Below are 15,021 nucleotides of genomic sequence, written 5' to 3' on the forward strand. Positions count from 1 at the left end.
TGCCAGTTTATAGAATCCAGTCTACAGTTATTCAGAGCTGCTGCCACTGTGTGATTTTCCTCATATTTATTTATCAGTTTTACTGTTGTGCCAGTAGTTGAAATTCAGCTCCTTCTGTCTCCATTTCTGCGTCGATGCCAGCGTTTCGCTGATACACCCTATAACCAACACCAACACCGAGCCAGGGAATAGTACTGGTGCCATGTATTCTCACTCTTGCCATCTGCCACCCAAACTGTAATTAAATTTCACTTATCTTTTTATGAAGCAGAAGTTAATAGAGCAGGTTTATTCAATCAAGGGATTTTTCACGCCAGCTGGAGTCTCACTGGAGCTTGACTCTGCTGTATACACATCATTGTCCAGAGTTGTATACACGCTTTATTTTCAAGTAAGTACATCAGTGAAATTACTTTATCAAATGTGCTGAGTGTGTGAAGTCAAAAACACCACTATATAATAATAAAGCTAAACAAATGTAGTGTACAAACATATTGTTGAGTATTAAGAATATGTGTACGGATATTAGGTCCCGAAAGTGAGACAGCGTGTTAATGAGGCTCTACATTAGTATCGACTATATGAGCAGCTCCCCTAATATTTAAAAATCTATACATGCACCTTGCAGCATGAGTCACGTGTTTACCACAGGATTTTGGTGGACACCAAAATATTAAAAATATTAGTCTGGGACTCCAAAAAAGAGAGCTTATTTCGCATCATAACTGCTGAATGTGTAGATAGGCAATAATTTAAGCAGAACTTTGCCATGTGAACCTAAAATATGATGACATATCAATGTTACGTTCACAACCCGTTTCCATGGCCAGCTGAAAATATTGTTAAACATTTATTGTGGGTTGAAATCAATAATTAATTTTGTTTAGTACAGTTTTTCTGTTTTTCTCATTTTGTTATTCAGATGCAGTCTGTCCCCTGGTCATAAAATGACTCATATTTTGTAGCAGTTTTGTGTGTATGTATGTATATTGTGTGCAGGTGCACATGTTGGCTCTTCTAACTTCAGTATTAGCACACATAATTAGGAGGGGGAGAGTGAAATGAGTGCCATTGTGGCATATATCTGAAAAGCTCTTGGATGCTTTTAGACATTATCTGCTACAGCTAACAGATTTAAAAGTACAGACACAGGAAACACTAATGCGTCTCACCATTTGTATGCACTTGCACACAAATGGTGAGACAGTAAACAAGGCCTTGGAAAACTTCCTGGCAAACTCCTCGCATTTGGTTTTAAGCTCATTATGTATGTTGCATGGTCAAAGTTGTGGGCTCCATTTGCCAGCAAAAGCAGCTGGAGGTGTTCATGCTGTGTTAGTTAATCAGGATTACTGAGCAAAGCAACGTTTGGACATGACTGTGTCTAATCCACTGTGAAAAGTAACGTGTTGCTCATTTCTCGCTGGGCTGCACTAATTATGTAGCAGCTAGGTGAACATGCATGACAGGACTGTAGCCTTTATGTGAAGAATTGTATAACAGTACAAGTCAAAGTGTAAAAGTTATTTTATTATGAAATTTACATGTTTTGCATAGTATATATTTTTAAAGTTCACATTAGATTTCTAAGAATTTTTACCACAGTGTTTTTCTGTGTGTATATGAAAAATGTTGTTCCATTGGAGCATGAGGAGTAATTCATTGGGGATTTCCATAATTTCCTTTTCAAACACTTTGAAATTCCAATGATATTAATCCTCAAAGTCATTAAAACATTGTGCAGAGTAGAAACTTAACTTTCCAAGAGCTTAGCAATATCTATTATGCAAATATTTCAAAGTGTTATAATGGACATCAGGTTGGAGTGAATGTACTTTATCGTAAACATCTGTACATTATGTGCACATACAGGGCTATTTTAATATCTGTCATAAAAAGAAGAAAACACAAATATATTTTGGAAATTAGTGAAAAACATGTTTATACTGATGAATTATGTTGTTTATATTGTTATGTATTAGGCAAATACCAAACTGAGTTCACGTTTTATACCCAAATTTGAGCCGGTGAAGTGAACTTCAGCAAGAAGTCAGAAATTAGCATAACAAGCTTTGCTTTCAACCTGTGAAACTATTTTTTTCTCTTTTCAGGAATGAAAATAAATAACTGTAATTTGGCATTTTACTATTTTTTTCAGCTTTTTTGTAAAACAGTAAACTTTTAATAATATATTCAAATTTTAGATGACATTTTAGCATAAAAAATAGCTTTTTCATTAAAGACCGTGCACATATTGGTGGATTAACCATTACAGAAACATGTAAAAAATGGTAATTGCTATTATTATTAATTTAGGGTACCTGTGACATAACTAGACCATCATAAATAAAACATGTTGACTGTAAAATTATGTCAATAAATATGATCTAGAATAGTGAAAATGTTTCAGGCAACAAGAAGACCTACAACAGATGTGATGGCCCCCTTAGATCTATTGTATTTTCACAATAAAATGGAGTTAATCTGGGTTTAAATGAGGAGAAAAGAAACACAAAGAATTAAAACATGATACACTGAATTTTTATACGTTTAACTTCTCATCAGGCCTGTTCATGATTTATTGTGCTCTTCATAGTTCTGAAACTTTGACAAAAACTGTTATTGTTCATTGTAAAACGTGCTGGTTGTTCTTATATTCAGCTTTCTCTCTCTGTTAGTTTGTATTATTGGGTGACTTTGGTTTTTGAGTACATTGGTTTGGAGCTACAGATAATAACTAAAGCTGTTGGGCTTATTTTTGTATTTTATAACGTTATTGGCATTGAGTTATTAATGTAGTCTAAACACGATTTGAGACTCTCTATTCATATCTGTTGTTGGTTTTAACTAGTTATTAACAATTGAAAAACTATTCTGGTGATGTATTATTACTATTATCATTATTATTTTAGGTACATTTACAGATTTTTTTTGTGATTATAATTTAATTTAAATACAGCAGAACATTATAAGAAACCACAAAAAACATGATTTTCGTAAAAACCTTTGTTTAAAGATTATTTATTATTAAACAATGTCCTTTCAAGTTTTCTTATGTTCCCCATCTACAGACCTTTATTTGAACTCTTCTATAACAATGTGTTCTCTTTCAGATCCTCGTTCATGTAGGCTTCCTAACTGAGGAGTCTGGAGATGTTTTCAGCCCAAAGGTGTTGAAGGGAGGGCCTCTAGGCGAAATGGTCCAATGGGCTGATATCCTCACTGCACTTCATGTTCTGGGACACAACCTCAAGATCTCCATGTCTGTCAAGGAACTTCAGGGGTGAGTTCTTTATGTGCGAGATCTTGATATCTTAATTATATAGAGCTATAGAGCTAATTGTTATGGGATGCTGTGTCAGACAGAGAGTGGACCCAAGTGCAGGACTCTGCAGACAAACATAAACTCAAAACACAGCTTTATTAGCTCGCACCGGCAAACTTAACAAAACATAAGGTGGCGTTAACTGGAGAGGACTGACTGAAACACTGACAGACTGGAGCGCGCACAGCATGAAGGAATATGATGACGAAATGACGTAGAACAGAAGGAAATTAGGGACTTAAATATACACATAAGGCAATTAGAGAGATGGAACACAGCTGGGGAAAACAAGACACAGGTGAGCGAAGTTTGAGTAACGACAGGGGAAGCAAAACTGAATATAAAGCACACATGACAAGAGACTGTCAAACTAAAACAGGAAACTAACGCAGACTGAGACAAACGGACTTGACAAAGACAAAGGAAGAATAAAAAGAGACATGACAGACCACAGAGACAGGCCACAGAGGGACCAGGCAGCACAGAGACATGACTGGGGAAACAGACCAGGACGACACAGAGAACAATGACCAAAACCACTCAAGAAACTGTAAGACTTCAAACATAAATCCTTAAAAAAAAACAAAGGTAAACAAGAATACTCTAAACTAAAAAACAAGAAACTGCAACTCCAAACACTGAACATGAAACTAATGTTTCTTGTGTACAGATTGGGGAAAAAAAGGCATATATCCATCTATTTCATCCGTTTGCTAGCTGTTAATAGGATGAAAAGTAGAGTAAACTCCGGACAGGGCTAGCACAGAGAGACAGAAAACCATTTACACTCACATTCACACTAACAGCCAATTTAGCCAATCAACTGATGCATTGTGTTTTTGTAATTTTGCATTTAAAGTCTGCTCATTTCCACTTAACGCCAGCATTAGCATCGAGGTTTCTAAGGTCCTGTCGCTGAATTGATCTGTTGCCGTATTGATCTCACGTAGGCTCAATCTGCAGCTTGATGTCAGTGCAACTACATTGGTGATTTTTCTTTTCCGTCCCGTGTCAGGATGATTACGCGTTTCTGCTTACTGATAAAGCTGAACTAGAGCCAGCACACACAGACATATGCATGGATGTAAATTTGTCGTGATTGAAAAGATCCTTCAAGCGTTGTCTAGTCTAAGTAATTAGGTTCATAGTCAAGACTGAACAAATCATAGGGGTTGTCATCTTCAATGTAAAGGAATAGCTAATGTTTGAAAGAAGAATTATGAACAGGCATATTGTGAGAAGACAGCTGACTCATAGGTGACGTCTTTGTTCGGCCTCGATTGAGCTGCTAGTCTTTGTCTTTCTGTCGTCGTCGATCAGCGCAGTGGCACAGGTACAGAGTATAGATCAATATAATGGTGCCTACAGAGGCCCGGCTGTTCTCTGCATTTCATACTGTGCTCTGCTCCGGACATCTCTCACAAATCATAGGAGAAGCATTGTATTGATGCCCAGCCTTTGGCAGACATTCTGTAGACATATAACGCAGCTTCAGGGGCCAAGAGAGTGTGGGACAATTTAGAAGAATTTCATATATAAAAAAGTGACTTTTGAGATTGATGGCACAATCGTTTTTGCTGCATGCACGTCACTGGAGTTTCTTGAGACCCACATTTTCAGATTTATCTGTCTGACATTGTGGGTCGTGATGTTTTAGGTGACTGCACAGGATATATTACCACACCAGTATGACCAATTTGTGTATTCACTTTAGCCAGTTTCTCAGTCTCACTTGTAGCTGATGGATTGCTCGTTCTCTCTCGCTGCATCTCTCACGTTACCCTCAAACCTGTCAATGTTAAAGTAAAGCTTTTAATGCTTTTCACAGTGATCGTTATACTAACATGTAATAAAGGATAATGTAACACTGGGTCCATTCAGTGAACCCAGTAATGACAAGTTCAATTCTCAGAAGAGGATGCATTGTGAGGCACAGCTTTGTACTGCTATGACGTGCAATTATACTGTATGTTTAGCTTCAATATATCCTGCCACACGGCGAAGCTGCACACAAGTACATAGTGATTTGTTATTTAAAAAGCATAAGTATTGATTTTCTGTTTTTAGGCGCTGTGAAATACACAGGGGGCTTTTTTTTTGTCAACGAATGAATTAATTAAAGAATTCCCTCAACACTGCTGCATTTCTGTGTTAGGGCTGCATTCTCAGATAGTGGCTTTGTGTACATTCACACCATGCCCTGCGAATGCAATTATCACAGTGTGTTAGTAAACAGGCTGGAAAACAGGGAGCTTTTTGGTTTGATTACCTCGCAATGTAATTATCAGTGGTTCACACAGAAAAAGCCTCAGATGCAAATCAGCAGACGCATTCATGAACAATGCATTGCTGTTGTTTTATTTCGTATTAATACTGTATTTTTATTAGTATTTTAACACGGATGTTGTGTTTTGGGGGGGTTGCAGATATTGTTGAGTCCAGATGGACAAAATGACCAAGTCAAATGAAAAAGCAGGCAAACAGACAATAGTTGCCCTAAAGATAAGGCTTGGTTAGATCTGAGACCAAACACAGATTTGGAAACATCTCGCTTTCCTTTGGGCAACATTGAGCAGTGTTAAAATAAAGCTGAGCAAAAAAGTGTCCAGGGTCTGTCCTTTTCCACCGTTTCTCATTCCTGCATTGTGGTGGGTGTGTGAGTGCATAGTGGGTACAGTATTGCTCTCATGACAACATCTGAAAGTTGTGATTGGCTTAGGAGGAAGCAGGGTAGCTGTAATTGGCCGCTGTGGGAATGATTAGGTGTTGTGTTTTCTTAGTGTATCACTCCCCTTTTTGTAGTTTTCAGTCTGCACTGCAGTCACGTGGCTGGATATTATTTACTAGAGATGAGTGAAAAGAGCATGTCGAGACTTACTAAGGCATTGGAGCTATTGACTAAAATGACTTCTTTTAATAAAACTCACAATAGATTAAACTTTAAGGTATTGTTTATTTTAAAAAAATGTCTGTGACAAATCAAAATCATATTTCATCCTGAAGGCTGTCAGCATGCAGATCAGACCGATGTTTGTCGGAAACAATGGCTGGAAAGGACAAAAAGAGAGTTCAGCAAAGTGCCGAGGTGGCATCTTTAGAGTTTATATTTGGTATTCAAATATGCAGATAGTTTTTGAAGGCTCACTAATGAATGCCATTCTTTTGTTTGGAATCTCACAACACAAAGCAGAAATTTCACACATTTACCACATGTTACCTGACCACACACTGCAGCACACACATCTCAGTTAATTCAGTACAGGTCTTTGCGTTTCACCATTTCTGCTGAGTATGCACCCCTCACATTGTGGAATACTGAGGAGCTTGATGGAAATAAAGCTGAATTTGATGCCAGTTAGATTGCCAGGGTACCTGAGATGTATTAGTGTTAGAGGGAGAGCAGACACGGCTCTCCTGCTCATTACCAACTTGAGGGTCTGGAACACAGAGAGCTGCTCCCAGTCGTTGAAAAGCTAGATGGTCAGCACCTTTTGTGCCTTATCCTGCCACTACTGTTATGTGACATAAAGAAGCTTTAATAATACTGGAAGATGAAAGAAAGTGGCACAGGCTAAAAGCGCAATGGCCTCTTACAGTTCAATGCCCACAGGACACACGATACACAGCGAAGAAGTAAGTACAGTGAAGTAGCCTGGAAAATTGTTCATTTTCTGGTGCATCATCCTGGTGGCTTATGTTCACAGAGCATGTGTTGGGCGTAACATGAAAACTAAAAACGTGGCATTGTGGGGACGGTTCACAGAGATGACATGTGGAAATCAAAAAATGTGCCTGCTAAAAACTGTAAACATATTAAATCTACTATATTTTATTAAAGTCGGTTTGAAAATGTGCCACAAGAAATTTCTTCCCCTTTGCATTTTATTGCTGAAGAGTACAAAATCTAACTGATCTAACTACAGTTATATTTGATCTAACTTACCTGGGTAATGGGAAAAGGCAGTTTTAATTTTTATTGAGGATTTTTTAAGCTATTGTTTTAAATCAGAGATCTATAACACATGGTATTGTAATAATATTTGATCATTATAACCTGCTTTTTTTACTTTGCTTTATTTTTTCCACTTTGAGTTTGTCTTACATGTAATAATTGCTTATTTTAAAAAGACAGTACTCCCCGTCCCACCTCCCTCAAACTCTGTCATGGTTATTTAAGAATCATAGCACGTAATAAAACTGCATCATCTGGTTTGATAGCAGTCGAAGATCTTTATTGCAAGTCAAAATCCTTATCTCCCCTTGCTTCCTAGTTTCTCTGCCTCAGTACTGTCAACTCTTAGGCATCAATAAAAATGAAAAAGACACACAAAAAAGGAGGAAATTGTTAAAAATATCTTCAGTCACGTCGCAAAGATTCGCTTTCTTCTTCTCATGCACGCCCTCTCCATGGATTCCTCAAAATTAAAGTGTCACGCTACACAGCAGCATCCCTACTGCAGGTAATTTCTCAATTAATGTGAAGTTTCAGATTCAGGCATGGAGCTGAAAAGAGACAGTAGCACTGATTTATCATCGTCTACACAGAACTGTGTGTTCTGTATATTTTACTGCTAATTTAGTTCCATGTAGAGCTACCACATTCTCATTTTTACCTGCACCTGCAGTCCTACAACTAGCTGCAATTATTTAGCAGCATTTTCAACAATTAGTGTTATTAGGGCTATTGCCTCGAGGCATTTCTACTATCGTTGCTTATTTTAATCATTATTAACACCGAGATCTGAGTAACTGCATCTCGTTCTGTAAGGTTTTCTTCACGGTGAATGACAACAGAATACTTGATCCTTGATCCTTGTAATGCTGCTGTTATAAGAAAATCACATTTTCCAGTCAGTTTGTCTTTTGAAGCTTCACAAAAGCTGATGTTTCAAGCCAGGAGACATGACAACTGTCAGTTTTACACCTCTCTAACAGTTAACCGGTTCTTTTAAGGCCCATCTGTTCACAAATCTTTTGCACTTTAGTTTTTATCCTTACTATAAAATCATTTTCAATTTTTATCTCTCTCTTCCCCATTGCCAGCCATATTTCTTTCTCTATTTAAGTAATTTTTACTTACACTGTGGTATTTTTTAGAGATGGCACGATACCACTTTTTAATGTCCGATACAATACCGATATCATAAATTTGGATATCTGCCGATACCGATATGAATCCGATATAGTGTGTTTTTTTTAATTAATAAAACTGTTTTTTTTTTAATATCTTGCTGCATTTTGTATAAGTTCACACTCAAGTTTAAATAAACAACAACTCTGAAGCTATTCTGTTATACCTGTATGCAAAAAAATACACTGCACCCAAAATATTTCATAGTTCAGCAACACTGATCAATCTAATAAACTTAAACCGACTCCATCCTTCCTATTCTGGTATTTTAAAGAGTACTTAGCAGAAATATTAAGCAACCTAACTAATAGGGTTGCAAACTTCCAGCAAAAAAAAATAGGGAACCACCAAAAAATGCACAGAAATAAATTATTTTTCAAGAATAATTAAATAGATTCAAGATCTTTCTTCAACAGAACTGCAGACTGCACAGATGGTACCTTCCCAAAGGAAAAAGTAGTATAGCTTACTAGGGTATATTAGACTTAACAGTTACTATATACAGTAATGGACTTCTATACATTTTACATCAGATTAAAACTTTGGGTGTAAGATTCAGATAATTATTTAATAAAAGCTAGACATTTTAAATGAGAATAAGAAAGAAAAGTATGTCTTTGTGCCCCCCTTTTCCCTGTTAATGCCCTATCGGCCCCCCTGGCTAAACTTTGCTAGATCCGCCCCTGCACAGTTACCAGCTGTCAGCTACGTAGAAAAGGATCCTGGTGTAGAAAGTAATATTAAATAAATTCTAACAACAGCTTATCAAGCTTAAACTGCTGTTGTTCAGCCGCTGGTTTCCTCTTTCTGGTGTAAAGTGGGCCAAAAACAAAGAAGAGACACGGACTCGCTACAGAAAAGCCAATCAGCTGATCATTAATCAGTTTCAGGATTGAAGTAGCAGCAGGAGAGGCAGTCGTTTGTTAAGCTTAACATGGGAATGCTTTACAAACATTCAGAGATGAACTTAAACACTTGCTTTACTTCTCTCAGGGATAACTTCCTCGGAGATGAAATGCCACTGGATTGCTAGTGAGGCTACAAATACACACAGCCGCTCTATCACGTGAGCACACTGCTCCGAGTGCTACGGTTATGACCGAGTTACGCCGTGTGGCAAGTTTTGTGAGGTGCTTTTTTGATATTTAATGGATCGGATTACATTTTTTATTTCTCTCCGATATCCGATCCAGTAATTTAGGTCAGTATCGGACCGATACCGATACGTAATATCGGATCGGTCCATCTCTAGTATTTTTATATTTTCACTATGCTTTCCCCTTTGACAGTCAAACTACAAAAGTCAACAAATCACATTGTTATTGCTTTGCCCTCATTTTCTGTGAGCTCTGTTCAAACAGTTTGACCAGGCCTTTGTTTTATCTCATACAATGATATCGTGCCATATGATGATATGTGAAGACTGTGGTGCCACACCCCTTGCGCTGTTGGAACACCTTGGGGTTTTTTTTGGTTTTTTTGGTCTATTTAATTTTTTTTAATTCTTCAGTCTGAACGTTTTCTGGGGTATAAATACGTCTGTCTTGTGTGAGAGAGGCCACATTTTACATGAAGAGAGATTCACTACACTACCACAGTGGCAGCATGCTGCAAAAGAACTAATGCTAGTTTGCATCATAAGCTCATTGCTATAAATCTGCTCTAGTCCAGAGATAGCTTACATAACCCGAAAGATTAATGCAAAAAGACCTGATGTTACGTAATGCCTTGTAAAATTGAATTGGTCTTCAGATTCTTTCTGCTGCACACTTGTTTTTCTCAGCATATTCTGTCTGCCTTCTGTGTTTCACTCATTTTTTGTAGAGGCTTTATCTTGTTATAAATATTTTTTCCACTTCTCTTTTCACTTTCACTTTGTCCAGTTGCTCTCATATTGTGTGGCTGAAAGTGTCAGAGTTTTTTTGATTTTTTTGTAGTAAGAGGTATGGGTTTTTGAAAGTCAATAGTAATGTGTTTTACCCCTTCGCTGAGCATTTATTTTCTCAAAGTTTCAGTACTGTGCACTCCCCATTTATTTATATTTTGCTTTTAAGGAATAAGACTTTCTTTTAATTTTTTAAGTGATCATGATCAAGAGCTATCCAGGAATCCCAAATGTCCATCCACGTTTTTCTTTTTATTAGCTTTTCCTTTTTTCCTTTTCTTTTTTTTTTTTGTTTTATTATTTTTTGTTAAAATAATTTAAACTTATCTATGAATCATTCAATTCAAACATAATTAAGGCACCTAACTCAAGTGATCAATTTGTGTTAGTTTGTTACTATTACACAACTGGGAACAGATCATTTGTTCCCATTTGTGTAGTTAAATGTATGAAAGATTCCTAAGATAACACAGTTTGACAGGAATAAAACAGATTTTTTTGCACCAACGAGGTTACTTCCAAAGAACCAGCTTAGCTGAAAAGGTGTTATATCTTGGCGTGGTGTGCAGAGTGTTCATAAAAAAAGTTAAGGAAACTAGAGAAATGGAGAACAAAATAAAAAAGTAGCAAAAACAATCTGCAGCTGGTGAGCGGTATCAGAAAGTCAACCAAAATCAAGCAAAGACCTAACACATCACCCGGGAGGTGCTGACAGATGAGCTGAGCTGATCTCTCAGGCGCATCTGACCTTTCAGATGGCTGGGGTGGCTGTAACTCAGGTAGCAAAAAAGGTCACCTGCTATTTGGAAGGTTAGTTGTTTGATCCCTGTCTGCTTCAGTCAGCACACCAAATATTCCTGTTCAAGATATGAACATCCACCCATCAGATTTTAAATGTGTGCGAAAGTTACATAATGCACTTATGTAGAAAGAACATAGCAAAAAAAGTGCTCAGAGTAAAAAGCATTGTATAAGAACCAGTCTGTTTACCATTTATATCAAACGTGATATCAGTAGAAAAGGGACTGTAAAGAAACCAGTGTTAAGGAAGGGAAACTGTAAACAAATGCTGCCCTATGGAGGGACATATCCATTTTAGACATTTTTGGTTCAAATTCTGGTTGATTTCAGTACCATCTGAAAAGCATCTGATTGGCAACGGTGTAATTTTTCTGTGTGACAAACTAACTAAACACACTATCAGTGAAATACCAGGAAAACCCATCATGGACTAACCCCCCCCCCCCCCCCCCCCCCCCCCCCCCCAAGTACCCAGACCTCCATTAATATTGAAGCATGAGGCATAAATGTGTGGGTCTAAATGTGTAATAAGTTTTGTTTGTTCTGAGCTTTTTCTGTTTATCACCACCCAGTGTCTCTCCAAGTCTTCCACCTCCTCGTCACCCCCAGTCAAACAACTCCTTCACCTTGCGCCATCATTAAAGTGAAGCCTGTAGAGAGAGTAGAGAGAGTGGAGTCAGTGACCTCAGTTCAACTCCTTTTATTCCATAGGTTGGCTATGAGCTGTTTTCCTGTTCCAAGCAGATAAGAGCACATGCATGCACATATATTTCAAACTCCACCCTTGCTTTTCTTGCATGTCACACAATTGGGTTATCACGTTCAGTTATTGCTTTCCTTAGATCGCTGATTCTCATTTTTTCAGAAGTTTAGTGCTTTTTTTCTGTCTTTTTTTTTTTTTCTGACTTTGTTGTGCAAGCCAGCAACTATATAGGTAGCAAACTTTTAAAGCAGCTGACTCAAAACATTATTATACAATTGGGTTTAAATGAGGGTAAGACACATTTCCTATTAAAAATATCCAAACTTTTAGGTATGAAGGGATGGTGTGTGTGATCTTTTGAATCCAAAGAACCTGCTGATCTGTGTGAAACGCCTAAAAAGACTTCTGAGTTAGCTCCTTCTTTAAGGGAAACTAGTACATTAACATTAATCATTTGTGGGATGTTAGTGTATATTTGTGCTTGGGGTATGTGAGACAGAGTGTCAGCTTGTCTCTTTGTTATAAACTGGAGCATACAAATGAGTCGTATGCTCACGCTGCACCATTTTAAACGCTTTAAGTGTCTGAGTTTGCAGAAAGACACCAACACTTCCCTCACTCCTTCCTGCATCCAATTGTTTTGTGTCTCCTAACCTTTTTTCACTTTCTGTGTCTATTAGTCTAGCCCCTACTTTCAGTGTGTCTCTGTTTCTTTCTCTTACCCCCTGCAGCTGTTCTCTTCAAGGCTCAAATCAATGAGCTTGTTAGCAGATTCCCAGATTTGTAGAGCATTTCATCACCCCTTACTCTTCTAACCCCTTAGAGACTTAAACGCACACTGCAGTGGAACGCACACTTTGGTAAAGGGTTCCCAAAACCTTTGTTTCAAATCTGGAGAGCTGAGAGAAAGAATGGTTATTGCCCGTGGGTGACTTCTTTCATTAGCCGTGTTGCAAATACAAACAGGACAAACTGCTGGCTCTGCTTCTTTTGCTGCTTTAGCAAAATCCTATTTACCTCTGAGATCATGTGTGTGCTGGTATAGTTATACTTGTAAATGTTTCATTTTTTTATTTCTAGACCTGTTTCTTCTTGGTGTGCTCCCTTTCGGGGACCTGCAACAGGTCACCTGCCTCTATCTCACAGAGTCCCTGGCATCCTCCTCTGTCACACCAACCCTCTGCATTTCCTCTTTCACTGTGTCCATGAACCTTTTCTCAGGTCTTCCTCTTTTTCTCCTGCCTGGTAGCTGCATAATCAACATCCTTTGTTCAGGTCTATCCACTGTCCCATCACTGCTCATGTCCAAACCATCTCATCTTACTTCTCTAACTCTAACATGAGCTGTCCCTGTGATGCACTCATTACTACTCTTGTCTATCCTGTTCGCTCCCCATGAAAACATTAGCACAGTACCACAGTTCCTCTTTTGGTACCCGATCATAGGCTTTCTCTAGATCCACAAAGACACAGTGAAGCTCCTTCTGACCTTTTCTATACAAACATCTCATCTGTAGTGATCTTTCTGGGCATGAAGCCATACTGCTGCTCGCTAATCATCACCTCTCTTCTTAACCCAGGGCTGAAAGCTCTAAATAGTTTTAAAACATGAATAAAGCTGTAACATTACAGGGAGTGCAGAATTATTAGGCAAGTTGTATTTCTGAGGAATAATTTTATTATTGAACAACAACCATGTTCTCAATGAACCCAAAAAACTCATTAATATCAAAGCTGAATGTTTTTGGAAGTAGTTTTTAGTTTGTTTTTAGTTTTAGCTATTTTAGGGGGATATCTGTGTGTGCAGGTGACTATTACTGTGCATAATTATTAGGCAACTAAACAAAAAACAAATATATACCCATTTCAATTATTTATTTTTACCAGTGAAACCAATATAACATCTCCACATTCACAAATATACATTTCTGACATTCAAAAACAAAACAAAAACAAATCAGCGACCAATATAGCCACCTTTCTTTGCAAGGACACTCAAAAGCCTGCCATCCATGGATTCTGTCAGTGTTTTGATCTGTTCACCATCAACATTGCGTGCAGCAGCAACCACAGCCTCCCAGACACTGTTCAGAGAGGTGTACTGTTTTCCCTCCTTGTAAATCTCACATTTGATGATGGACCACAGGTTCTCAATGGGGTTCAGATCAGGTGAACAAGGTGGCCATGTCATTAGTTTGTCTTCTTTTATACCCTTTCTTGCCAGCCACGCTGTGGAGTACTTGGACGCCTGTGATGGAGCATTGTCCTGCATGAAAATCACGTTTTTCTTGAAGGATGCAGACTTCTTCCTGTACCACTGCTTGAAGAAGGTGTCTTCCAGAAACTGGCAGTAGGACTGGGAGTCGAGCTTGACTCCATCCTCAACCCGAAAAGGCCCCACAAGCTCATCTTTGATGATACCAGCCCAAACCAGTACTCCACCTCCACCTTGCTGGCGTCTGAGTCGGACTGGAGCTCTATGCCCTTTACCAATCCAGCCACGGGCCCATCCATCTGGCCCATCAAGACTCACTCTCATTTCATCAGTCCATAAAACCTTAGAAAAACCAGTCTTGAGATATTTCTTGGCCCAGTCTTGACGTTTCAGCTTGTGTGTCTTGTTCAGTGGTGGTCGTCTTTCAGCCTTTCTTACCTTGGCCATGTCTCTGAGTATTGCACACCTTGTGCTTTTGGGCACTCCAGTGATGTTGCAGCTCTGAAATATGGCCAAACTGGTGGCAAGTGGCATCTTGGCAGCTGCACGCTTGACTTTTCTCAGTTCATGGGCAGTTATTTTGCGCCTTGGTTTTTTCACACGCTTCTTGCGACCCTGTTGACTATTTTGAATGAAACGCTTGATTGTTCGATGATCACGCTTCAGAAGCTTTGCAATGTTGAGACTGCTGCATCCCTCTGCAAGATATCTCACTATTTTTGACTTTTCTGAGCCTGTCAAGTCCTTCTTTTGAACCATTTTGCCAAAGGAAAGGACGTTGCCTAATAATTATGCACACCTGATATAGGGTGTTGATGTCATTAGACCACACCCCTTCTCATTACAGAGATGCACATCACCTAATATGCTTAATTGGTAGTAGGCTTTCGAGCCTATACAGCTTGGAGTAAGACAACATGCATGAAGAGGATGAAGTGGACAAAATACTCATTTGCCTAAT

General features: G+C 38.4%; 1 protein-coding gene across 1 annotated transcript in view; it reads left to right on the forward strand.

Annotated features, from left to right (window-relative positions):
- LOC147328068 (alpha-1,6-mannosylglycoprotein 6-beta-N-acetylglucosaminyltransferase B-like) overlaps positions 1–15,021 on the forward strand; it is a 112,561-nt gene that overhangs the window by 61,595 nt on the left and 35,945 nt on the right. Inside the window, exon 8 of the mRNA XM_086296198.1 lies at positions 3,114–3,283. Coding sequence (XP_086152324.1) covers positions 3,114–3,283 — 170 coding nt within the window. The remainder of the gene's footprint in view (positions 1–3,113; positions 3,284–15,021) is intronic.

Source organism: Aulonocara sp. 'chitande type north' Nkhata Bay, linkage group LG6, assembly GCF_057382095.1.
Source record: "Aulonocara sp. 'chitande type north' Nkhata Bay isolate Kocher_YH1m ecotype deep benthic linkage group LG6, A_spYH_male_GT1.1, whole genome shotgun sequence".
In the NCBI taxonomy this organism is placed as follows: domain Eukaryota; kingdom Metazoa; phylum Chordata; class Actinopteri; order Cichliformes; family Cichlidae; genus Aulonocara; species Aulonocara sp. 'chitande type north' Nkhata Bay.